Raw genomic sequence first — 27,959 nt, 5'->3', positions numbered from 1 at the left:
TTCCTACATTAGATCCCTTTTAATTTAGAGTATGTGGAGTGGTTTCTGTTTCTTGAGTAAGCACAGTATTTGGTATTTGAAGTACTTGTAGAAATCAGACCCTCAAAATAGTCAAAGATGGGAATCTGGGACTAGATAAGTAACTGGCTGGATCTGAAGGCAGTGATGACTACCCACAACTAACAGAAAATTGGATTCTCACAGTCTGTGCTATACAGGAGCAAAATGATTACTTAAATTGTCACCTATGGTTTTCTGAAATGAATAGCTAAAATGAAGCTTACTGGGAGAGACCACCATGATGGGAATAAGACAAATAGAAGGTAGAGTGGATGGCTGCTCCTGACTCCAAAGGAAAATGACAACACAGGATTTTAAATTATTGGCTCGAGGCACCAGTCAGACAGTGGTACTCCAAAACTGCCTTCAAATAGTCTTATCTCTTGCAGACATAGGGCTGTCATCGCTGAAAGTCAGAGAGTCTAATCTTGTTAAGTTGCTGAATTACAATGTATGTGGTTAAGTTAAATTCCCAGCCTCACCACTGTCTCCTCTGTGAAAGTTAGGATGTTTATGGAGAAGAAAAACTAGAAAGGAGAGTGCTTCAGTAGATTCAAACCAAAGTGAGCTACTCTTGCCTGAAGAAGCTTTTCCTCAGTCTGAAGAGGCTGGTCCTGTCTTGCCTGGTGATCCTATAATGAAATCACCTTTCATGAAAGAATGAAAATTTTTCTTTATTCAATCCATCTATTTCTTACCCCTTTCCCCTTGTCAACTGCCTCAGTACCTAGAATGAGATTTAGAAGGCAGCAATCCCTGAATGCCTCAGAAAGACAAGTACAAAGTCTGACCCAGGACAAAAAAATATACATGCTAATAGAAGTGCAAGTCCTTGCAAATTCTGTTGGCAGTAGGGTTGCTAGATAAAATACAAGATACTGATTAAATCTTAATTGTAAATAGGTAACTTTTTAGCATAAATATGTCCCAAATATTGAACAGGATTTATTAATGTAAAAATATTCATGTTGGTCTGAACACAAATTTAACTGGGCATCTTACATTTTCCCTTCTGAAATCTGACAACCATCATTGATAAAAATGTAGAGAGTTGGGTACAGATTCTAAAGGTTCTGAATAGGCAGGAAGGCATATCACATTAGATTTCGTGATATAATTGATAATGTGTCAATTTGGGTGAACATGCTGAAAAAAAACATGGATTCAGATGCTAACCTGAACATCTGGAATTAGCTCTAATATAGTGATTCCCAAACCAATATCCCAAACCAGTATCAACAGCACCACTCAGGACCTTATTAGGAATGCAAATTCTCAGGCTCAACCCCAGATCTACTGAATTAGGAACTAAGGGTTGAGGTTTAGCAATTTGAATTTTAGTAAGCTCTCCAAATATTCTTAAGAAATGTCCTTGCAGCACACAGCCAAAAGACTTTTTTTCCTCTTCTGTCAGAGACCTTTATCTGGGTGACTAAGCGCAGGGAAAGGGGATATACCTAGACTTTCCAGGAACACTAACTCTAAACTAATGTTACTCCCCGGGAACCCAAAATGTTACTCTACATTCTACCAACTTGAGGGGAAGCTTTTCAGGGATTAGGCAATAAAAGAAAATTAGATCCTGTGGATGTACGCAACTATCTGTAGTTGAAGTTTCCCCAGTTACTGGAATATATGTTTGGAATGGAAATACTTTGAAAATAGCAGAGTCCCCACACTAGTTTCATGAACTCTTGAAAGATACAGGGGTAGCAATTTTTTTTTTTTTAGGGGTAGCAATTCCATCAATTTCCTTGATTAACTTGCATATCTGGTTTGTGAAATGGGTCATAGGTAGAGATTTACAGTAAATTACTGTGAACCTAATCAGGTGATGACCCTTACTTGTAGATTTCCAGACGTGTCCCTGTTACCAGCATACCAGGATAAAATCAGCATCATTCTTGACACTTGATAGGCAGCTATCAAACTAGAAAACTCTTTTTATCCCTATCCCCAAAAACAGAGCCCACCAGAAGTAATTTGCTTTCATCTGGCAGGGATGATAGTATATGCTTGCTGTCTTATTTCAAAGATATCAACCTCTCTGGCTATCACAATTCCACGGGTTGTCACATTAATGACATCAGGTTGATTGTACCCAGTGGTCAAGAATTTCAGTTATGCTAGGTGCCTTGATAAGTCACATGTATGTCATGGAGTGGGAGAGAGAATTTATGAAAGTTCAGAGACCTGTTACATTAACAAATTTTCTTTGGGTCCAAAAGTCCCCTGCATGTGAAGAACAAATTGCTTCACCTTATAACCTCTATAACTAAAATGTAGGCCGAAGTTTGCTGAGCTTTTTTAGTTTTAGAGGTAACATATACAACATGTGTGTGTTCTACTCTATAAAGAGTATCAGGTATGGTGTCAGATTTAAGTAGGATCCAGATCAGGGGAAGGCTCTGAAACTGCTCCAAAATGGAACCACATGGGCCTTTGTTCCTATGGACTTAAAAGTACTCAAAGTGCCTGCAGTAGATCCAAATGTTGTAGAATGCATCTGGCACACTCCAACAGGAAAATACAGTGGAGCTTTGGAGCAGAGCCATGTCTTCTTCAGACAGTAACTAATCTCCTTTGGAAAAACTGTTCTTGGCTTGCTTATAGAGACTGAGATTCTAACCATAGAATATCAAGTGATCATAAGACCTCAAGTGTTATCTAATATACATACGCATAAGTTGGACAAGTGTAAGAACACTCTATCATCAAATGAAAGTGGTATTGAAGCAGTCAGCCTCAAGTGAATCCTGAATACCCATGTGGGTTGTACAAACAGATGGCTCATATTCCCACTGCACCTACTCTTCTGGGCTGTGTTTTTCCCTCCAATCATACCTATGGCCTTTGGGGAATTCCCCATGACCAGCGGACTGAGGAGAAAAAGAATTCAAGGTTAGTTTAGAGATGGTTTTTCATGCTGGCACTAGTTAAAATTGGTTTGCTAAGTCATTATATCCCCTCCTTGAGAGCAGAAAGGAATCTTAATGTAATCCAAACTTCAAGCAGTATATCTATTTTCACTTTATGTCAAAGTTAAGATGATGAGTTGGGGCGCCTGGATGGCTCAGTTGGTTAAGCATCCAACTGTTGATTTCAGCTCAGGACATGATCTCAGGGTTGTGGGATCAAGCCCTGCATTGGACTCTGGGCCCAGTCCATAGTCTGCTTGAGATTCTTTCTCTCCCTCTCCCTTTGCCCCTTTCTCCATGCATGCTCATTTGCTCTCTAAAATAAGTAAATGAATAAAATCTTTAAAAAAAAATGGTAAGACAAATGGAACTACACCAAAAGATGAGCAGTTACTAACTGCTGGCCTAGATGACCAAAAACTTGGAAAAAATAAAATTGGAAGATTGGTGACAAGGTCTAGAGAAAAGGTAGTGGATGGACCTCTTAGAATGGATAAAGAGCATGAAGCTATTTTCATTTTATGCAAATATAGATTAAAGGGTAATTACCACAAAAAGATTCTCAATGATCAAGGGATAAAAGGACTCTATGCTGATGAACATATTGCCTACTATAAGTGGAGGTTATGAATAGGTCCAACAACATAGTCTGATATATCTGCATCATTGCTAAGTCTTCAGTCTGTCAATACCTGAGATTAACTCTGAGCTTCTACCCTGGCATCATAACCCAGGGAGTGTAGAGTCATCCGCCAAGTAACAAGTTAAAGATTAATTCCTTTTACCAAGGAAAAGAGCAGTGATCTCTCTCGTCTAGAATAGATAGTTTATCTTGGATATGGATTTATCACCTCTGCCCATATTGCTTTGCCAGTACCACCATCTGGGGAATTACTCCCCATTATGGTATCTCACACAATACTATTCTGCTACACAAGAAGTGAGACAATCAGACGTACCCCACAGGATTTGTCAGTCTTAGCACGAATCCCTTTAGTCCAGAAATAGCTGATCTTACATAATGATGGAATGGCTCTACAGAACACGCTATTTTAAACCTACTCTAAGAAGATACCTTAAGAGTTAGAGATTCTGCACCACCGGCCAGTCTATGGTACATTGTTCACCACAGCTAGAGTATATGGGTCCAGAAACCTAGGAGCTGGAGTGGCTCTTCTATAATACTTAATGAGGTGGCAGTGGCTTCTTATTCCTATATGTTTCTAGGGGTGGCATCAGAGGTAGCCATTAGCACAATGACCAGGGGTTATTGGGACTTATTATAAAAGGCAAAGCCTAGAACCTTCAGTCATTCTGGTACTTTCTAAGCACCAAAATCCTTGTATGATATCCCTTCTGCTTGAAATTTCTAGAGTGCTTTCTGTTTCTTGGACTTAATCTTTGACTGACATAAAACAGAGAAATGTGACTAGAATGAATCATATATTTAGATTTTTATCTATTAAGTCTATGGCATCCAAATTTTTGCATTCTGATCCAGTCTTTATACAAAGATACCATTTTGAAGTTCTACCTACCAAGTAAGTTAATAACGCCATCATTGTAGCAAGCAAAAAGTTTGATAAGATCTTTGAAAAGAAGCATAAATGCAGCATTTATGACACCATTTGTTAGCTCATTTGGATGCACCTAGAAAAAGATAAAAATTTAATATGTTAATTACATGTCATCAAATGATAATTTTTCTCAGAGCACATGAAAATGTCTAAAATGATTACTGAGAAATTAATCTATAGTCTACAAATGTTGTATAACTCTTTTAGTAGTAACTCTACCAATGTCAAAAGATGGACTGCAATTTTTTTTTTTACTTCAATTTCAGTCAAGGAAGTTACTTCTATCAATTTTAAGATATATATACATTCTATTTGATCAATGATTCATAGGTCAATCAAATCTAACTTCTGAACATCTAGTCTTTGTTACTTTTATCATGCTATATATATATAGAAGCTCTGTTCTTTTTCCCTCTAGGACTTTTCTCCCTTAAGACAGAACTGTTTTTAAGGGCAAGAAAAGCAAAGAAAAATAAATAAATAAAGAGGAAAAAAAGTTAAGAAAAGCAATTGCATAAATATCTAGTAAGTCCTTACTGTAAAATCCATCAAAAAACAAGATGCTTTGCTGCTTTTACTGAAATTTCAAAAAGAGATGGATGTTGTAACTAGGACTCAGTTATAGATTAAACCGTATGATCTTAACAGAAATTTTAAGTCACTAATAGATGGAAATCTTTGTTCCAGGCAACCACCAAAACAGAGGAAAGCTAACATTGTGAGTTAAGAATCTTCTTACATGTCAGAATATTTATTTTCATGAATCAGATATGTTTATTTGAACTTTTCATTTTGAAATAACTGTAAATCCACATGCACTTGTAAAAAATAGAGATTCTAAGTACCATTTAACCAGTTTCTCCCAATGGTAACATCTTACAAAACTACTGTACAATATCACAACTAGGATATTGAAATCGCTACAAACCACCAGTCTTGTTCAGGTTTTCCCAGTTTAATTTGTACTCTTGTGTGTGTGTCTGTGTGTCTGTGTGTATGTGTGTAGGAGGGTTAAATATAATTTTACCACATGGGTAGCCTAATGTATTTATCACCACACTCAAGATAAGGGTATGGTTTTAAGAAATATGTCATATTGGTATTGCCAGGAGGAAGGACCATGACCAAACAAAAATAATGCTCTTCAGTGGATGGTGCCATTTAAGCAGTCTATATAAAATGGCTTCTAATAGAAGGATAAGGTATTTAACTATTTATTTAGGCTAAAGATACATCTTGTAGCTATTTCACCCTGTCAAACACCAAAGGAGAACATCATCCTGCTCTGAACACGAGGTTCCAAGAATGTCCCATTCATATCTTTCCATGACCTAAGTAAATGCCTGGTAAACCACTCAGGCAACCTGGATAACCAGTCATCTTTACCATGCTAAAAGCCGACATGAAGTGTTCGAGTAGATCATCGAAAAGAGGGAGACCTCAATCTGCTTCCTGAGTAGATTCCCAGCTTTATCTGTAGCCCACCTTCAAACAGAAGACAGTACTAATCATGTAGGACACATTTTCTAGTACGATACATACATCAAATTCAAGCAGTGCATCAATTTGTCCCTGCAGTATTGGCATACTCTTCAGGAGCTTTTCAGGAGCCATTGTCCTCATTACACCGTCCGCCCTACAATTGTTTTAAAAAAAGAAATAGATGCAACTTCCTTGTATATGGAAATTCAAGACCACATGCATTCTTCCAAGCTGTGCCCCTTCCATTTCCCTGTTAATCTCATGGGATGATTGAGCTATTAAAAGGCTGTAGTTGATTCCCCTCTACATTACTTCCTCTCATCGATTCTTGTTCCTCAATCACATGGGCAGTGCTTTCTTTCTTCCTGCACTGACCTCAGGAAGAAAGCAGTGTGGTCTGGATAAAAAGAGATCAGTTGAATTACTGGATGGATTTTTCCATATCTATAATAGAGGTGTAAGTTTTGTGAATGCCAGCTTGTCTGTTTGTTTTTGAGAAAGAGAGCACATGTCTTAAAAGTGCAGAGTGGTGTATGCTAATAACTATCAAGGGAAGAAAAATGCAAGATGATATGCACAATTTGGACAAAAGGAGGTAGAGTTTAACTAGCTGCGGAGGACACAACTGGAGGTCCATGCCTGAGGGTGCATCACACAGGGCACTGAAGCGAGTGCCCAGCTACCGGCCTCTTATGGAGCCCTTGTATCCAGGGATGGTCCAGTGTGGCATTATTGAAATAGTTGAGGAAAATACCCAGCTCATGTCAACAGGCTAAAAAATGCCAACTTTCAGGGTCTCTCCCATTTCAAGGGTGGGGAAAGCATCCCAAAGTATCCTTATGTACCCATAAAAGAGTGCAGAGGTTTCTACAAAGGCTATGGACCCACTGCAGAAAGGCCGCAATGCAGCTGGGCATGTCAACAATGGTTACCCAGGGTCAGAGGAAGACATGTAAACTAGAATCATCTATAATGTGAAAGGGATGAAGTAAAAACCTTAATTTTATAAAATGTTCACCCACAAGAAACTAATTTATTTTGAACAGGCAAGTTTATATTGTTCAGCACCATGATAAAAAAGTAGTTCAAAGCTAAGGATGGGTCAGTCTTAGAAAAATAGCGTTGTCTTTTTGTGTGAATTCTTGAGAGTAAAATATTAAACATTCTGCAATACCTTGCTATTATTTCAAGTCAGGAACAATTATAAGATTTATGGCTGGGTACTTCTGATTAAATTCAGTATCTATTTAGAGGGAAATAAATGATAACTATGTTTCTGTTTCATTGGGGTTTTCTTAGTATTAATAATCAGTTCAATTATGGTGTCTCTGTGAGTGTGAGAGTGTGTGTAATGCTAGGGAATTATTACTTCTCAAGAACAGATCTCTACCATATACACAGTTTAGTTTTACCTCAATCAAAACACAAAGAAATAACTATTGTGAACTGAAGCCACTGTTCTTTAAACTTTGAAAGAACTTTAAATTCTCTCTCTTTAACATTATTTAAAGGAATATATGTGTTAACAATTATGAATTGATTTTAACAAATAAAATGTTATACCACATCAACTCTGAGCAGCTAATCAGATTTTCTGCATGAAAATATAAAGTAATGCATATTACAATATCCAGCCTAACTTCAATAATACTATTGGGTCTCTTTTTTCAGGTGATTGTAAACTGGGCCTTCATGACCAAAATTTTTGATATTTAAGCTTAGTTAAGATAAGTATGCCTCAAAGACTTACTCTGCTCAAATAAATATGAGAAAGAAAAAAACATACCCTTTCTTCACTCTGGCAAAATCAAATGCCATCTGTCTGTAAGAGAAAGCCTTTTCATTCAAATATCTACTATAGCGCCTTATGAAGGTAGACATATCATAACCTGGAAGGAAGGGCAGAAGAAATAAAACTAATCAATAAAATACCTTCAATTGTGCTTTGCTTAGTACCATTTTTTTTAAAACTCCCCAATTGTAAATAATGCTAGGATGAGGTCAATAAATGTACCAGAAAGGTCTCATTTAAAATCCTACTGCAAAAAAAAAATCTTACTGCAAGAAAAATTTTAGGCATGAGACATTCCAAGACACTTCAATTTCGTTATGCTACAATCCTTGTATAGAATCTCTTTTCTGATTTTTCCTTGCATTTTTGTTCACCATTTCAAATAACAGGCTGTTTTAGGCTTAATACATGTAGCTATCTGAGAACTATCCACTTGCTTGGTGTACTTGCAATCAATAAGGATGATAAATGAACATATGACTGTGTTTTAAATTCTACTAATTTACAAAGAATGTTTCTTTAATATTGGATTTTTTTTTAATTGGGAAAGTATTTTTCATTTCATTACCTTTTGTTTTTTTTTTTATTTTTTAAATTAATTAATTTATGATAGTCACAGAGAGAGAGAGAGAGAGAGGCAGAGGCACAGGCAGAGGGAGAAGCAGGCTCCATGCACGGGGAGCCCGATGTGGGATTCAATCCCAGGTCTCCAGGATCGCACTCTGGGCCAAAGGCAGGCGATAAACCGCTGCGCCACCCAGGGATACCCCCTTTTGTACTTTCATAAACAAATGACTATGGGTCTAGAATACTGACTGTTACAGTAAATACTCAAAAAGACAAAAAGCAAAATTAGAACGCAATTTATATGCTGAGTTCTCTAACAGTTAAATATTTTAATGCTCTACAAAGTAACTATATAATTACTTTTACATTTTTTCTTAAATACAACAGAACTACCAGCTATACTAATTATAGATTAAGAACCTAACCTCACTTCAAAAAAAAAAAGAAACAAAAAAACAAAACCTTGCATCAAAAGCATAAAAGCATTATCCAAAAAATTAGAAAACATAAATATTCTCACCATGGGATCCACTTTTGTCTAAAAAATTGCTGAGATTGAACAATGTATTTCTAGAAGCCAAGTACTGAATAAATCTCTGAAAAACAAAAATCAGAATTAAAACCAGTATTTCCAAATCATCCCTTTAAACAATTGCTGATACTAAGTGATATTACAAATTCTCTTTATGATTTTTTTTTTTTTTTACTCAGTTATACAGTTTCCTAGACTACTGACTTTCTCTAAGGAAAAAAGACCAAAAAGTACTAGCTGAATTAGAATTAAGTTTTATGATTTTTCATTTTTCATATAACAAAGACTGCAATTTAATATGATTCAGTAAGTACCCCATGTAATACGGGTAATTTTTATTTCATTAATATTTTCCAAGATTAAGCATTTTTGTGAAAGCAACTTTCACTTAAAGGTGCAAAAGACTGTTTCTAATGGGAAGAATAATTTTATTGTCCCTTTCTCCTAACATTTTTGCCCACTAATACATTTACATGAGATATGCCTTTTAGGTACTAGTAATATTTAATATTTCAATGTCTCCCAGAGAATGTCTAACTTAACATTTTAAAAAATAGCAAAATAGAATATTAAAATTGTACTCTGGACGATACTGAGCCATATATCTCCTCTTCTTCTCCTAATTAATGAAAAGTAAAAGAGCCCTCCATAAATGCCTCCCTCCCTCACCGAAAAAAGGAAAAGTTTACTCCATTTACCTCATTTCCATGCACCATGAGATGATGTGTTGTGACTAAAGCTTTAAATACAACCACCCAGCTACTGTTTGTTGCCCGCTCAAAGAGTGTGTCAGCCATCTGAGGAATATTAACATTGGTCTCATTGGTAGCCTGGATCAAATCTATGAAAGTACAAGAAATCCAACAATGATATTAATCATTACATATGAAACTTCATTTCAAATTTTAAACATTTAAACCTGTTTACTAAAATAGGAGTCCCCAAATTGCTTTGACAATAGCTACCAAAGTAAAAAAAATAAGCGGTAATATTTTTACACATACACACATATACATGATTTACCCAATGCATTTATTTTTTCTTGAGTTTATTTTTTGCCTTTGAATTCTCTTCTGTGTCTTCTGAATTTTATGTTTTCTCATACTAATGTCGTTCTTTAAAATTGCAAATTCCAGGAAAGCTAAGCCTCATGTTAATTCTCTTTTCTCATACAATTCCTCAAACATGTGGACACTTATTCTATACACCATTTGAAGGCAGTAACATAAGTGTATTTTTTTAAACATTAAATGGCTAAACATATACTTCACTTGGATTTTAATTTTGATGGGAGCTAATAAATATACTTGCCACCCAAGTGGCAGAATGAGAGCAAATAATTAAAAAAATTCTATTACACTTACCTAAGCTTCCGAAGAATACCATGAATGCATTAAATTACTATTATGTGACATCAGTCTACAAAAGTAAACCTTTATAATGTATTCACTGGCCACATTTACATATCAAATATGTACAATTCCAGCTATACCTCAGAGGAAAAGTTTTGTTTATATAGTGGCCAGGGTGGGCTGCCAGCATTCAGAATAACTGGTGAGTGCTGTCAAAAAGTTATCTGAGGCCAAGTTCAAAAAGGGTGTTGCCTGTGTTCTCCTCTAGGATTTTGATGGCTTCTTGTCTCACATTTAGATCTTTCATCCATTTTGAGTTTATCTTTGTGTATGGTGCAAGAGAGTGGTCTAGTTTCATTCTTCTGCATGTGGATATCCAATTTTCCCAGCACCATTTATTGAAGAGACTGTCTTTTTTCCAGTGGATAGTCTTTCCTGCTTTGTCGAATATTAGTTGACCATAACGTTGAGGGTCTACTTCTGGATTCTCTATTCTGTCAACTTTATGGTCAACTAATATTCGACAAAGCAGGAAAGACTATCCACTGGAAAAAAGACAGTCTCTTCAATAAATGGTGCTGGGAAAATTGGATATCCACATGCAGAAGAATGAAACTAGACCACTCTCTTGCACCATACACAAAGATAAACTCAAAATGGATGAAAGATCTAAATGTGAGACAAGAAGCCATCAAAATCCTAGAGGAGAACACAGGCAACACCCTTTTTGAACTTGGCCACAGCAACTTCTTGCAAGATACATCCATGAAGGCAAGAGAAACAAAAGCAAAAATGAACTATTGGGACTTCATCAAGATAAGAAGCTTTTGCACAGCAAAGGATTACAGTCAACAAAACTAACAGACAACCTGCAGAATGGGAGAAGATATTTGCAAATGACGTATCAGATAAAGGGCTAGTTTCCAAGATCTGTAAAGAACTTATTAAACTCAACACCAAAGAAACAAACAATCCAATCATGAAATGGGTAAAAGACATGAACAGAAATCTCACAGAGGAAGACATAGACATGGCCAACATGCACATGAGAAAATGCTCTGCATCACTTGCCATCAGGGAAATACAAGTCAAAACCACAATGAGATACCACCTCACACCAGTGAGAATGGGGAAAATTAACAACGCAGGAAACCACAAATGTTGGAGAGGATGTGGAGAAAAGGGAACCCTCTTACACTGTTGGTGGGAATGTGAACTGGTGCAGCCACTCTGGAAAACTATGTGGAGGTTCCTCAAAGAGTTAAAAATAGACCTGCCCTGCGACCCAGCAATTGCACTGTTGGGGATTTACCCCAAAGATACAGATGCAATGAAATGCCGGGACACCTGCACTCCAATGTTTATAGCAGCAATGTCCACAATAGCCTTATGATTTTCTTAATAACTTTTTTCTCACTTTATTGTAAGGAATATAGTATATAACACATGTAACATAAAAAATATGTATTAACTGATTATGTTACCAGTAAAGCTTTTTGGTCAACAGTAGGATTTTGGAGAAGTCAAAAGTTATGCTCAGACTTTTGACTGTGCTGGTGATCAATGACCTTAACCCCCGAGGGGTTGCTCAAGGGTCAACTGGTACTTCCTACAGCACAGTATGACCTCCTTGGAACAATACGACAAGACTTCTCTTACAGGCCACAGCTACCTTGCAGAGAACAGCATATGATACTCAGTTACAAGAGAATCCCACGCAACAAATGCAGAGAGACAGACTTATCTTTTTCCTTACTCAAAATCTACACTCAGTAATCATTAAACTATACATTTGCTTTATACGTTTCTCTATTTTACAAAAAAAATAAGGTTTAAAAAAGTTGATACTGCATCTCTGAAATGAATTCTAGACTAAAGGGTATCAATAACTGTTCTGAATTATAAATGGACCAGATTAGGCTTACTTTTTACTTTATTTTAAATTCCAGTCATCATCCCTATTCATTTTAACATCCTTCTCTCAATATTTTTCCTTTATTAGAATTCTACTCATCCTTCCGGAAATCTTTCCTGGTCCTTTTTAAAATGCAGCCCCATGTGGCCTCCTGCTGCTTTGAAACCTGAGGCATTTTGTTCCTGGTGCCTATTCAGGTTAGATGTGTATCCATCAAAACTTCCTACCATACCAAAGCTCCTTGAGAATGGAAAGAATCACATCAATGTCTGTTTTCTGTGTAGAGCTTTGCAGAGCACTGTGACAATAAACAACTGTTGAGAAAATGTACGAAACCTCCCATACTTTAACCAAAATATAGCAAAAAGTTCTTTGAAAAGGAAAAATCACTAAGCAGTAACATTGTTTTCTAAGGCTACATTATGGGACTACTTTACACTTGAAATTCTGTTTCTATCACAAACTCTTCTATTCATTTATTGAACTGGGCTCTCGGGATACAGAAACATATTGCTGGTCAGAGAAGACAAATACCTGTTCAGATAATAGAGAAAGCCCTATAAGAAATGAGTAAAGAGAGGCAACAAGAGAGAGTAAAGAGAGCTCAGGTCCAGGGACTAGCTTAGCCCCTGTCTAGATGTACAACTTGGCAAACTAAATGTCTCTTTGACTTAGGCCCTTATCTTTAAAATGGGAAGTAATAATCACTACCTTTTAGGACTATTACAAGGATTGCAAAGTGTCTGAGCATAGTAGGCACCTAAAATAAATGTTTGTAAATACTGTTATACACATACTACATTATGAAAACAGAGCAGAGTAGTAGGAAAGGCTCCATGGGAGAGGAACCTAATGTCACAGCTACGCTATAGGAGAGGAGTGAGAAGGACATTTTTACCAAGTGTGCAAAAAAGGAAAGCCCTAAGACATGGTGTGTTCTTGGAGAACTGTGGTGGTCTGGGACCTGGAATGTGTGGTGGGAGGAACATAACTAAAAAGCTAAGGGATGACCACTGAGGGATTTCACACATGACTTAAAGAGTTTGGACCGCACCCTATGGACCAACAGGAACCCTTGGAAGTATTTTAGTAGAGAAGTAGAAGACTTTCACTTTTCCAGTCAACCACATCATTCAGCGACTACTAAATTCCATCTGCAAGGTAAGCAGAGGCATAGAATAACGAATAATTACCTTTGCCTGGAAAGATATACTAGAATACAGGAAAAAGAATAAGTTAGCCCAGTGAGAGTTAGATGAGGTGAACCTGGCTAATGAATAGGAGTGGAAATAGAGGGACATAATGAATGGAGCAGAAAGATATTCAGTTCAGGAGGCTCAACTGATGGGATTTCCGGTATTAGAGGGGAAGGGAAAATGAATCACGAACAATTTCAGATTTCTGGTTTGGGGTTCAGTAAATGCTTTTTGTTTTTACTGAAAAGGGAAGGAAGTTGGTTTCAAAGGAGACAAACTATTTTGAACACAAATATTTGAAATAGCTGCTGGAGATCTACGTTGAGATGTCTGATAGGGGACTAGAAGCATGTTCTAAAGTTCAGGACAAACATTTAGCCATGATACAAATTTGGGAGTCATCAGCAATGAAATGGGAGCTGAATCATGTTAGGAGAAGAGGTAACCCGAAGATCCTACAAAGAAACAATAGAAATAAATAAGTAAAGAAGTAAGGATCAAAGCTAAGAAAGACCAACATTTAAGAGATGAATAGAAGATGAGTGAAATAAGTCAGATGGTAAACAGAAGCCCAGGAAAGTGAAATAGTGAAAGTCAATTAAGAAGCAAGCTTTGAAAAATTCAAAAGGCAATTAGGGAATCACCAATGTAAAATACTACAGGGTCCTCACAAGCTGAACCCCAGGAACAGAATATGTACAACTAAGGGACTGCTCCCGTGGGAAGGAAATAAAGCTCAAGTATAGACTAGATATAAAGGGGAGAGTTTCAAAGAAAGGGTTTTTGTTTTTGTTTTTATGGTTTAACGAAGGGAGACATTTAAGCACGTTTAGGACTAAGCAGGAAAAGCCAAAAAGAAGTGAGGGTAAAAGGAGAGTAGAGATCACTAATGGGAAAGTCTAGAGGCAGAATGAGCTCTAGAATTCAAGGCTCAGATGTCAGAGTTAGCCTCAAAGAGGAGGGTCATACAACAAGGAGAGGTAAAGACGGGTGCTGGAGTGGAGATGGAAGAATGATCAGATACAATGCTACTGACAGGTATGCTCTTGGTGAAGCAGAAGTTATAAATTGTATTAAATCCTGACCTTGGGATCCCTGAGTGGCTCAGTGGTTTAGCACCTGCCTTCGGCCCAGGGCCTGATCCTGGAGACTCAGGATTGAGTCCCACATCAGGCTCCCTGCATGGAGTCTGCTTATCCCTCTGCCTGTCTCTGCCTCTCTCTCTCTCTGTGTGTCTCTCATGAATAAATAAATGGTCCAGGGCGTGATCCTGGAGTCCCGGTATCGAGTCCCACATCAGGCTTCTGGCATGGAGCCTGCTTCTCCCTCTGCCTGTCTCTGCCTCTCTCTCTCGCTGTGTCTCTCATGAATAAATGAATAAAGATTTAACGAATAAAGATTTAATTTATTTATTCATGAGAGACACAGAGAGAGAGAGAGAGAGGCAGAGACACAGGCAGAGGGAGAAGCAGGCTCCATGCCCAATGTGGGACTTGATCCCAGGATTCTAGGATCACACCCTGGACCGAAGGCAGGCACTAAACCACTGAGCCACCCAGGGATCCCCTAAATAAAATCTTTAAAAATCAATCAATCAATCAATCAATCAATCAATCTTGACCTTAAAGTAGTCATCTTTTTAATATTCTGTGTCAAGGGTTGGCAAACTACAACTTGCTGGGCAATCTGGCTTGCTTGTTTTGTAAATAAAGTTTTATTGGAACACAGCCATGCCCATTTGTTTGCATATTGTCTAAGGCTGCTTTCATGCCACAGTGACATAAATGAACAGTTACAACACTCAACTCAAACTAAATTCAGTGGTCCACGAAGTCTAACATTTACTCTCTGTCCCTTTAGAGAAAAAGTTTGCTGATTTTGTTCTGTCACTAAATGGGAAGTGTGCATGAAACACCTCTGATGTATAACATAGATTAATGGCTGTCTCGAGGAAAAGTAATTGTGTGTTCGAATTGTAAGCTGAACTAACTACTCACATAGACCACTATTTTTACTTGAAAGAATGACTGATAGACTTCAATCCGTGGTAGTTTTGACTTGGTATTCAGCTCTCAACAATAAAGTGAGCCTGTCACATCAAAGAAAACAAATGACAGTACTGATTTCCAATGATAAAATTCAATCTTTCAAGTAAAAATTGGAATTTTAGCAAACTTGTGTCTGCTACAGTAAGCTTCACAATTTTCCAGTTTTCTGATAAGACTGTTGGTGACATTAATGAGTATCACTTGTTGATATTATATAATGAAATACAACAACATTTTGGAAGACATATCTCAGTGAACTGGTATTTTTTAAATGACTAGTATGTAAAGTTATAAAACAATACATTTGATTAATTCAAAGTAAAGACAAACTAATACTAATGGATCTTAATGTAACAGAGTACATAAAAAATCCACTGATGTAGTTTCAGAATCAATACTGCGATTTAAACTTAAGAAACTATCACTTAAAGAGTTATGGTGTATAAAAAGGATATTAAAAAGTGTATTAAAAAGTATTTAAAAAGGATATCCACAATTTTCTGAGAAAGCTATTAAAACAGTTCTCCCCTTTCCTACTGTGTATCTGTGTGAGGATGGATTTTCCTTATATACTTCAACTAACACAAATATCCCAATAGATTGAATACAGAAACAGATATGAGCATCTGTCTTCTATTGAGCAAGACATGAAAGAGAGGTATTAAGATATAATACCACTCCTTTCATATTTTTTTTTGCTTTGGAAAACAATTATTTTCCTTAAAAGTATTATTTGTATTAATATGTCAATAGATTTACTATTGCTATTTTAAAATAAAAAATATTTTAAAATTTCCTCAGTTTCAATTTCTAATACATTAAATATCTAAAGATATAACTTACATAAATGAAAGTTCTTTGAATTCCTCAATAATTTAAAAGTACAAAGGTATCCCGAGACCAGTTTGAGAGTTGCTATTCTTAGTATGTATCTAAAAAGAGAATTGCTAGGTTGTAGAGTATCCACATATTTAACCTTACAAAATGTTTTTACATAGTCATTGCAACATTTATATTCTCACTAGTAGTTTATAGAAGTATCTACTGCTTTACTTGCTCACCAAATAAAGGGTTTCTATTAAAGAATTTCAAAAATTAAAACAAAGAATAGACAAAAACACAGAAAAAAAGTTCTTAAAACTGTAAGAATCTAAATGCTGAATACCTGTCTTAGAGTTCCTTAGAATTCAAAGTGTTAGCTGAACTTGGGGAGACAGATCTGATATCTTTTAAGAGACAGGTTTTAAAATAGCTTTATTGAAGCACAACTGACATACAAAAAAACTAGACGTTTAAAGGATATTTTAAGTTTTGACAAACATGTATCCATAAAACTATCATCAAAATCAAAATAATGAACATGTCTATCACCTCCAAAGTTTTCCTGGAGACTTTCTATAACTCTTCTTTCCTACCCCTCACCATTCTTTGCTGCTGTACCTTAGCAACTAACAATTTGCTGTCAGCCAATACACAATCAGTTTGTATTTTCTAATACAATAAAAGTTCTCTAATAAGGAGAATAGTCCATTTGGGGGCTGGGGAGGCAGAAGAGAAGTTCTGGCTTCTTTCACTCGGGATAATTATTTTGAGATTCATCTAGTTCCTGTAGGTATCAATAGGTCCATAGGTCCAATAGTTCATTCCTTCTTATTACTTGGGTATATTGTGTTATATGGACAGAGCAAATTATTCATTCACCTATTGATGGATATTTGGAATGACTCCAGTTTTTGCTTATTACAAGTAAGCTGCCATGAACACTTGTGTACGAGGATTTGCATGAACATATGCTTTCAATTCCTTGGGTTACTGCCTAGGAGTAGACTGTTTAAATCACTTCAAAGTAAATATTTAAGATACTGCCAAACTACTTCCAAAATGGTTGTATCATGTTACACTCCCACCAGCAGTGTATGGGCAGTCCAGTTTATTTTTTTGCCATTCTAACAGGTGTGATATGGCATCTAATGATGGTTTTTCTTTGCATTTCTGTAATGGTACTAATGTTGAACATATTTTTCATCTATTTTTTGTTAATTTGTCGTAGGCATAAATTCTTTGCCCATTTTTATTGGATTGTTTCCTAATTATTTCCTATTTTGGATCAAGTCCACTATCAGATATATAATTTGCAAATATTTTCTCTAAGTCTATGGCTTCCCATTTCATGCTCTTAACAGTGTCTTTCAAAGAACAGATATCCTCAGTTATGATGAAGTCTTATCTACTAAGTTTTTCTTTAAGGGTTCAATGCTTTTGTGTCATATCTAAGAAATCTTTGCTTGAGCCAAAGTCACAAATATTTTCTCCTGTGTTTCTTCTAGAGGTTTTTTTTTTTAATTTTTATTTATTTATGATAGGCACACAGTGAGAGAGAGAGAGGCAGAGACACAGGCAGAGGGAGAAGCAGGCTCCATGCACCGGGAGCCCGATGTGGGATTCGATCCCGGATCTCCAGGATCGTGCCCTGGGCCAAAGGCAGGCGCCAAACCGCTGCGCCACCCAGGGATCCCGTCTTCTAGAGGTTTTATAGTTTTAGGATTGTATGATTATGTATGTTTAAATCTATAATACATTGTTAACTTTAATAAATGGTATGAAGTATGAATATAGGGTTTTTTTTTTGCATGTATCAAACTGTTCCAGCACCATTTGTTGAAAAAATTATTCTCTCCTACTCTTTATTCTTTCCCACTTTATACCTTTCTCAAAAATCAATTAACCACATATCTTGGGGTCTACTTCAGGACTTATTCTGTTCTTTTGATCTATTTGTCTGCTTTTATACCAATACCACACTACCTTTGTTAATGTAAATTTTAATAATTCTTTAAATCCGGTAGTGTTAGCCCCCTAACTTTGTTCTTTTTCAAAGTAGTTTTTGTTTTTTTAAATCCGTTGTATTTCCATTAAGTTTTATAATGAACTTATCACTTTTAACAAAAAAATGTCTGCTGGGATTTTTTTTTTTAGTTTTTATTTATTTATTTATGATAGTCACACAGGAAGAGAGAGAGAGGGGCAGAGACACAGGCAGAGGGAGAAGCAGGCTCCATGCACCGGGAGCCCGACGTGGGATTCGATCCCGGGTCTTCAGGATCGCGCCCTGGGCCAAAGGCAGGCGCCAAACCGCTGCGCCACCCAGGGATCACTCTGCTGGGATTTTGATGGGGATTGTGTTGATTACATAGATCTGAGGTGATTCGGCACTTTAGCAATACTGAGTCTTCCCACTATGTACATGGTCTGTCTCTCCGTGTATTTAGATCTGCTTTAATTTGTCCCAGCAATCTCATGCAGTATTCAGTATACAGATCTTACATATATTTTGTCAGATAAATACTGCACACATTTTGATGATATGGTAAATGGTATTGTTTCTTTTTTCATTTCAATTTCTAATTGTTCATTGTGAATATTAATACAACTTACTTTTGTATATTGACTGTATCCCACAACTTTGCTTAACTCATCAGTTCTTTTTTGCAGATTTTATCATATATTCTACAGAGATGACATTATCTCTGATAAAGTTAGTTTTTACTTCCTTGCAACCTTGATAACTTTTCCTCCTCCTCTTGTTTTTTTTTTTCTTCTTTATGGTATTGGTACAGGCTAGAATCTCCATTGCAATTTGAAGAGTGGTGAGAAAGAACATGTCTTTCTTTTTTCCAGATCTTAATCAGAAAAAAAATTCAGTTTATTCAGTTTTTCACTAGTGAATGTGATGTTAGCAGTAGGTTTTTTACAGCTATCCTGTGTCACATTAGGGAAATTTCCATCTATTCCTAGTTTTCTGAGAGTTTTTGCTATAAATGGATATTGGATTTTTGTCAAATATATTTTCTGTATCTACTGAGATGATCACATTGTTTTTATTTTTCTATTACTATGGTGAATTAATTTTATTCTTTTACTAAAGATTTTATTTATTTATTTGAGAGAGAGAGAGAAAGTGCAAGGCAGAGGAGTAAAGGGAAAAGCACACAGAGCTCTCTGCAAAGAGCACACAGTCTGACTTGGGGCTGATCCCATGACCTTGTGATTATGACCTGAGCCTGAATCAAGAGTCGGACACTTAACCGATTGAGCTACCCAGGTGCCATACATTGAGTATTTTCAAATGTGAAACAAGCTTTGCATTCTTGGGATAAACTCCCGTGGTCATGATATTTTATCTTTCTGCCATTGGATTTAATTTGCTAAAATTTTGTTAAGAATTTTTATGATTGGGGTGCCTGGCTGGCTCAGTCACAATGTGTGACTCTTAATCTCAGGATCGTGAGTTTAAGCCCCACACTGGGTGTAGAGATTAAATAAAAATTTGTTTTAAAAAGAATTTTTACATCTATGTTCATGGGGGATATTGGCCTATAGTTTCTTTTGTAATACCTTTGTCTGGTTCTGCAATGAGAATAATGGGGTCTTAAAGTAAGAATTCTCTCATCTTCAATCTTCTAGAAGAGTTTGTATAGAATTGGGATTATTTCTTTTTTTAAATATTTGGTAGTCTTCTGGGCCTGGAGTTATCTTTGAAAGAATGTTTCTAACCATTGAGTCTGGGTAGCTTGTGCTTTTCAACACATTTGTCTTTTTCATGTAAGTTGTTATATTGGCTTCAAGTTGTTAGTAGCATTCCCCATATTGCCCTTTTAACATCTGTAGAATCAGTAGCGATGTCATCTCATAATTGCCTGTTATTGGTAATTTAAGTCTTTTTCTTTCTGATCAGTCTGGGTAAAGTCATTTCAATTGTATCAATCTTCCCAAAGACTCAGCTCCATCTCTGCAATTCAGAGGAGGCCCCAATTCAGGTGGGGTCCTCCATCTTGTGCTACAGTCTGGACCCCCTCTCCTGACAGTAAGCTGGGACAATCCTAGAGCTCACTTTGTTCTCCATCTCACAAGGATCACTGAGCCCTAATGCCTGATGTCCAATACACTGAAAACAGTTATTTGATACAGCTTTGTCCAGTTTCTCGGTTGTTTCAGGCAGGGGGGTACAGACCCTGTTACAGACCCTGTTACTCCATCTTGCCACAAAGTAGAAGTCTTCTTTTTTGGTAGTTTTAAGTAACTGAAAATACGTTAGAAAATCCCTCTAAGGCAAGATAATCAACAGAATAAGAGAATAAAAGAAATAGATACGAGTGGAAAAAGGACTTTAACTTTGGAGAACTGTAAAGAACTGCTCACTAAAATAAGAAAATAGCGATAAACCCGAATAGCTCTCAAATTTGTGATCACTTACTTCTTTTTCCACTACTACATGAGACTTTCAACCACTTCTAGCATGTCAAAAGGTAGCACATGACAGGGTCCTTGTTACCTCTTTCCTGGACTTCTCTATAACCTGTTCTCTAGATTACCTCCAGCCTACAACTAGATAAAACTTGTGGAAAAACAACTGGCCAAGTGTACACTTACGATCCTGGCAGTTACCTACTCACCAACCCCCCACTTCCTGCTATCCACTGAATTAAATACAGTTACCTCAATCCTGAGTTAAAGAGCTCCTATCAGAAGGCACAGTTACTTTCCTACCCTTTTTTACCATCTGTACACCAGCAACATTTTATCAATACCTTTTCATGGTGTTCTTATTGCCTAGAATGTCTCTGCCTTCACTCTTTTGAGATCTCATCTTTTAAAGTCATCTCAAATACTATAATCTCCAAGAAATCTCTTCTGATACTGCCCTCAAATGGAGAAGAGACTTCAGTTCTCTCTTTCATGCAGGGCGGGGCAAAGAACACTGACCTGGGGCCAGAGACCTGGTTTACAACTGAACTCTGCAACTTATGGACAAGTTAATTTGGCCCCTCTGTGGCTCTATATTTTAACTAGAAATTGGAGTAATATGAACTACCTTACAGGACATTGTCATGTGTGCTAATCTTTACACACCTTCATTATAGGCCTTATTACACAAAATTATAATTGTTAATTTACATGTCTTTGCTCTCTTGGAGCTCAGGATCCAAAAGGTAGGAATGAGGTCATATCTATATCTCTTGATCCCTAGTCCCTAACACAGGCTCTGGCATATAAAAGACACTCAGTAAATGACATGGCTATGACTGGCTTAGCATTCTGTGCCTCAGTGTACTTTCATACTAAACTGATAGTGGGTGGTAAAGGTGTAATTCTTTCCACAATTCTTACTGGATACAGCTGGATCACCAAATTAGAGTTACTTTCTATGTCATAGATTTATATATACTTTTATCAGCAGCCTAAATTTAGAAAGGGAACTTAAGTTCCATTTTTAAATCTCTAAGTTTAATTTCAAGATTCTTGTCACACCCCACCAGAACAGCAATTTTCCTTAGACTGAATGTCAGAAAGGGGAACAAAGATTGATCATTACTTTATCTTACAATCATCTTCTAAATTCACCCCCCTAAAAAAGAAGATGAGAAGCTACAGAACAACGTCCAGTGATACACTAATATAGATTTCAAAAATAACATCTCAGAGTATTTGCCACATGATCTAAATTCGATGTAAATTCATTAAATGTTCTTTTAAATTTATATCTTTTCTTCTCCCTTCTCTACTCTCTCCCTTTCCTCCTACTAGTTAACAACATTGGAGTGTTCAAACATTTGAAAATAGAAGGTGATCTTTCAAATTTGAACAATACAAAAAGATAATGACGCAGATGGTCTGAGGTTGTTTGGGTTCAGTATAAAAGGCAGACATTAATGATTGCCTCATCAATACCTATTTCCTTCTCTCTTCTTCCTTCGCAGCAAATGCCGCCCATTCCTCCTGCCTGGCCCACACATCAGAAAAGCAAAAATATGCCAGATACATGCAATCCCTCTTTCCCTTGTAGCTAGACATGGACATATGAGGCAGTCTGTTTGGTCACCATAGAAAACTTTTTACTTTGAAATAAACGGCGTTTTGTAATTAACAGGGTGGAAATAGGCCTTGAACGGATACAGTTGTGTAGGCATGGGACATCATGTGTATGCATGAGACATAATGGTCATCTTGAGATGGGAGCAAGCTGGAGACAGCAGTGGGGAAACATGAAAAGCACCTGGGTCTGTGTTGGTGCTGTTGAGCTGCTAATCAAACCCTGGAACTGCCCCACCTCCAGACTTATTAAGGAAGATAGTAAATTAGCTTATTAATTTCCAACTTGGGATATTCTGTTACAGCCAAACAATCCTAAGTGATACAAACTGCAACAAAACACAATAGAAGGAATGAGGCCCATGACTTCTACAGCGTCTTCCAGCTTTAGTATCATTTAAGTATCTCCCTGCTTCCAAAAATCACATTATTTCTGCTCTTTTACAAGTTCAACAACCCCCAGCAGTGCCTTCCCTTAGATGAAGGGGTCCTTTGTGTAGAAGCTCTGTTTCAGGTGAGTTGGTTATAGGAACTAGGAGAAAAAGCACAGATGAAAGGATCACATTTTGGGAAAGAAAAAGATAATATCCTTCTGCAATGCAGAAAGAAGACCTAATAATGTGAAATAATTTTATAAAATATAAATTTTGCATATACACCTTCTGAGGCGGCATGGGGAAGAATGGAAAATAATCAGAACAAAAATATGAAGCAGGTGGTCAGACATCCCAAGATTGAGGAGAGGTGCTGGGAGAATTATGTCCACTCTAGGCAGGGCTGGGCATGTAGAATGAAATGGCCTCATGAGGGTTGAGGTGGGAGCAATGCCTAATGGGGAAGCACTGAGAGCTGCATAAATGACAGCAAAGGTGGGACAGCAGGAGTGAGATCTGATGACCCTCACCTGTTAACTGTAGACAACAAGGCTGAATGGAGCAGGAACCAAAAGAATAAGTACTAGTGGCTTTACAGAAATTGATGCGGAGCAGTTTGCAAATCTGCCTGATATGATGAACAAAACTTAACAACAGTATCCTTCTTCAAATAAATACTCCTTTAAATAAAAATGCATGAAATGTGAGCTTTAAATTTTTTTCATTTAATTTAGTCAATATAGATACATAAAAACTTTATTTGTATTTTTATATTATTACAATATGAACTTTCTAAACTAGGTAAACTATTATTTTTTTCATCTCAAAGAAAATTATGTATACTTTATGACTTTTTTGTAGTCCTTTGTACTACAAAAATACCCTTCTTATACTGTTTGTTCCTCTATAGGATTTTGGCAGATTCGAAATAAGGAGATGCAGTATACAGCATAGTTAAGTCATTCAATTAAGGTTTTGGAACGAGACCAGGTCCATCCAGTTCAATTACCATCTGTTATTTAATAACTGTGTGACCTTGAGCAAAGTTGCTTCTCTTAACTTCCATTTCTGTATTACTATGATAGAGAAAATAATGGCACCTGACAGCTGTTTTATTAAAGTGGGTAAGGCAAGCAAAATGTAGCAGAGCCTGATACCTAAGGGATGGACATCAAAACATCTCTCTATATATTTTCATATATATGTAAAATTCATCAGTATATAAATAATAAACATTTATATATAGATATACACATAGTATAATCCACACTAAGGGTTGGATACACATAATTCTAATTAGATTCACTGTCTGGCCACATGTATCAAAACAACTTGGCATACTTTGTTAATTAATTTCATTCATTCATTAACAAATATTTACTGAATGCTTATCACGTGCTCAGCAGAGATAAGTACTGTGATAGAAAATAAAAATAAGGGGTAGAGAATAATACTGGGTACTATTTCAGACAGGGTGACGAGAAAAGGCATCTTGAAGGAAATAACATGTAAAGAGACCTAAATGCAGCAAGAAAAGAAAGAGAATCTGTGTAGAGGAAGGCATGTGCTTTTTTTTGTTGTTTCTCTTTCTACCCACTTTACCCTACTCTGTCATTCTCTTCTTGGACTTCACTCTTAGCCGCAGGGAATGCCATGCCTTGTGTAATGTTTGAACTACACCCAAAGGTATGTCTGTTGTCTGTGGGGCACATAAAAGGATGTCCTCAGAGTTATGTCAGTAATTTAAGGCATCATGGCACACTATACTCTAAAGTGTTCTAAATATGAGTCAGTTTGAGGGGCAGGCATCAGAAACTTTTCAAAGTGAATGTTATAAAATTACTATAAATCCTCTGACCCACTGGAGTAAAGGGGATACTGACCATCCTGCCTCCTCAGTGCAGCATCATAAGTCACAAAGCTTCAAGGAGCCAGCTTAATTGCCCAGCCACCTGCCTGCATGAATCTGAGTCCAGGGCCATGTACCATACACTACTGTGTGAAATTAGGGTCTGGGAAATAAGTACGCAATCCATGTGCCAATACTGCATCCTCAGTTCACTCTAGTTAAGACTCTGGTGGTAGAAAATCATTAGGACAAAAACTGAAAGTCTCTCTTTTTGTCTTTTAGGATCCATACACAGCCTGCTCTGGCATTAACCATGTAACATTTAAGCAAGTCACTGGATTTCTTTAGCCTAGAGTCTTCATCCAAGAGGTAGAAATAATCACATATGTCCACTAACCATAATACTACATTGCTTTTATGTTTTATTCTCTTGAATGTTTTCTTATAAACCATGACCTGGTTCTCAAAAGAATTCCATGCTTTAAGAAGCAGATGACAATTTATATGAACAGAACTTTAAAAGGACATGTAGGTAGTACTATAAAAAAAGTAGGTAGTACTACAGATGTGAAAGATGACATTTGTAACAGGCCACTGAAACAGAAGATCTTGGTGTTCTGGGCAATCCACAAAGAATGTTGAGCCAGTTCTCTAGGTTGGCAGTAATTGCTGGAAGGATGGCCTCTGTTGACTTTGTTGCTAGGGAGATTTTAGAAGATACGTGTGGTTTGGGTTTCTGATTTCCTTCTACTGCCACACAATGATCAACTACTTGTGTCTAGTCTTCAGGTGCATCAGGTAAATTCACTCATGTCCCATTTACTTCATGATCTTAAAGTTTTGATTTTGTTTTTTCACAGAGCCTAGGTCTAAAAATAAGCATAAGGGGTTTATATTTAAATTATTACAAAACAGTATTCTAGGGGTCTCTTGAGAAGAATTAGGCACATTAGTAAATGTACCATATCCCAACACTCATCAACCCTGCATATATTTTTAAATATTTAACTTAAGGTCTTCATGCTCTGACCACAGCCCATCACTTCCTATTCTGTCCTCAGAAAGGACTAGCCACCTCAATCTCAGTTAACTCTTTACATTCAACACCTCCTTTTAGAGTGTTCTCCAAGCTATAAAGAAAAGCAGTATTTCATAGTCAGGACCCATCAGCAGAAAGAAGACATTGGTTTTCTGTTCCAATCAAGCTCCCTACCAACATATGTGCAGCTTATGTTTCCTAAAAATAAACAATATCCCAAAATGGCAACTCCTGCTGCAGACACTCAGGACTTCTCCCCTTTGCTGTAGCTATAGCCTAATCTCTAGAATGTCTCCCAAAATCACATCCATCTTTCACTCCAAGGCTAGTACAGGGCTAGATTTTTTACCTACTTTCCACTCCTGCCTCTCCCCTAGGCAGGATCCCTTGGCAACACTTTCCAACGTTATCCTATCTTCTTGACCTTAACTGAAGTTTTATTTTTATTTTTCAGAACACTTTATGGAATTTCCAAGAAGGAAATGTCCAAAAAACATCTAATTCTATTTTCCTTCTGTAATAGCAAGGAAGACAACTTTAGTTTTTAACACATTTTTGTTATATAGATAAATATAATACCTTATCTTTATCTGCAGTAAAAGAAAGAAAAAGAATATTAAAGTGAAATGAAAAGAAAATGTAATAATAGTGAAAGGGAATATAAGGGAAGGGAGAAGAAATGTGTGGGAAATATCAGAAAGGGAGACAGAACATAAAGACTCCTAACTCTGGGAAATGAATTAGGGGTGGTGGAAGGGGAGGAGGGCGGGGGGTGGGGGCGAATGGGTGATGGGCACTGAGGGGGGCACTTGACGGGATGAACACTGGGTGTTATTCTGTATGTTGGTAAACTGAACACCAATAAAACATAAATTTATTATAAAAAAGAAAAGAATATGTAAGCCTCTCCTCCATATAGATCCTTAATTCCTAAGAGAAAAAAAATAAGAGGAAAAATTGAGAAAGGGTTCTATATGTATTTTAGGTGCACTGTACAGAAGTTGCTGAGACTACATTTACTGGTAAGTGGATGAAGGGGGGAAAAGTAATAAATGATCAGAAATTCAGATATAACAGGTAAGCAGCAGCAAGGTAAATCAGTAGGTTGACCCCTGAAATACCAGGTCCTCTCTCTCTCTCTTCTTTTGCTCCCAGCCCTGAATAGCAGACAACCCCTACCAGGCTAACAGAGACTCTCTTCCATTCAAGAGCCAGAAAGAAAGAATTAAGTCCCTAGTTCCACAATAGATTAGGGGGCCAGGAGGGAAATATCTTTCTGATGACCCATAATGGAATTCACTGTCTTTAACCCTAAAAATATTGCAACAACTGTTAGTTTCATTGGTGAATTAGTCCTAAGTTTCACTATACTTCAGGTACATTATGATTACTACAGGCTTTGGTGAGACACCTAGGGAACTTAAATATTAATCAGAACATTGTTCTAGAGAAAAGTGATATTTCAGATTTACAAAGCTTCAGTGTTGTAATTGGCATCAGGATACTATTAATATGAATATACTATTCATGTCCACTTCTTTAGATAAATTTAAATATAACCACCTTTCCTATTACTCAGATAATGCTTTATTATTATTCATTCTTAATAGCTCTTTATAAAGACACCTTAACATCTCTTTCGCTCTTTGTAAAGACACCTTAACATCTCTTTCACACTCAGAGCTAAGACATTTTGGGCTAGATAACTCTTGGTTGGAGTGGTAGCAGGGAGCATGCTGTCCTGTGCACTGCAGGATGGTTAGCAGTTCCCCCATTCTCTACCCATGATCTGGCAGCAGCACCTTCCCTCCCCCAGTTAAAACCATCTCCAGATATTGTCAACTTCCCCCTTTGGGGCAAAACTTCCCCCTGTGGAGGACCGCTTGCCTAGAATAAGAGTTTGGAGATCTCGGAGTTCAAATGAGGTTAGTGTAGGGCCCCTGGGAGGCTGTCCCAGCTTATATTCAATATTTTCTCCAGTTTCAGTTATGGGCAAATGACCATGATGTATGAGTAACAGTCTCTAAGAATGGAATATACAGCATTTACTGTCAACATTTACTGTTATAACTAATATTTATAGAAAAAGAGACTCACACTTAATTAAGGGCAGCAGTTCCCAGCTTTTGAAGGGGTTATGATACAAAAGTTTACAAGTATATTTAGATCAAGAACATATTCAGTTGAACTCTCCAAAATTACCATTGTTGTCTCAGTTAAAAAAAAAAAAGGCTTAACATCATCAGCAATTTCATATAATTCAACCTAGTAATTTCTTTCTGTAGCAATGGTAGGTTCTCACAAAATCCTATTGAAGTATTCTATTCCTGCTGCCTTTTTCTCCCAAGGTCTCTGGGTGCTACCTACTTCATTTAAATTTTCCTCAAG

General features: G+C 36.9%; 1 protein-coding gene across 14 annotated transcripts in view; it reads right to left on the bottom strand.

Annotated features, from left to right (window-relative positions):
- Positions 1 to 27,959, bottom strand: part of SNAP91 (synaptosome associated protein 91) — a 140,368-nt gene that overhangs the window by 81,079 nt on the left and 31,330 nt on the right. For all 14 annotated transcript variants that reach the window (XM_041724044.1, XM_041724055.1, XM_041724129.1 and 11 more), the window contains exons 3-7: positions 9,627 to 9,769; positions 8,917 to 8,992; positions 7,824 to 7,926; positions 6,098 to 6,191; positions 4,517 to 4,628 (exon numbers count right to left, since the gene is read on the bottom strand). In XM_041724044.1, coding sequence (XP_041579978.1) covers positions 4,517 to 4,628; positions 6,098 to 6,191; positions 7,824 to 7,926; positions 8,917 to 8,992; positions 9,627 to 9,769 — 528 coding nt within the window. The remainder of the gene's footprint in view (positions 1 to 4,516; positions 4,629 to 6,097; positions 6,192 to 7,823; positions 7,927 to 8,916; positions 8,993 to 9,626; positions 9,770 to 27,959) is intronic.

Source organism: Vulpes lagopus, chromosome 1 (genome assembly GCF_018345385.1).
Source record: "Vulpes lagopus strain Blue_001 chromosome 1, ASM1834538v1, whole genome shotgun sequence".
Classification (NCBI taxonomy): Eukaryota; Metazoa; Chordata; class Mammalia; order Carnivora; family Canidae; genus Vulpes; species Vulpes lagopus.
This window is presented reverse-complemented; position numbering and strand designations above follow the sequence as displayed.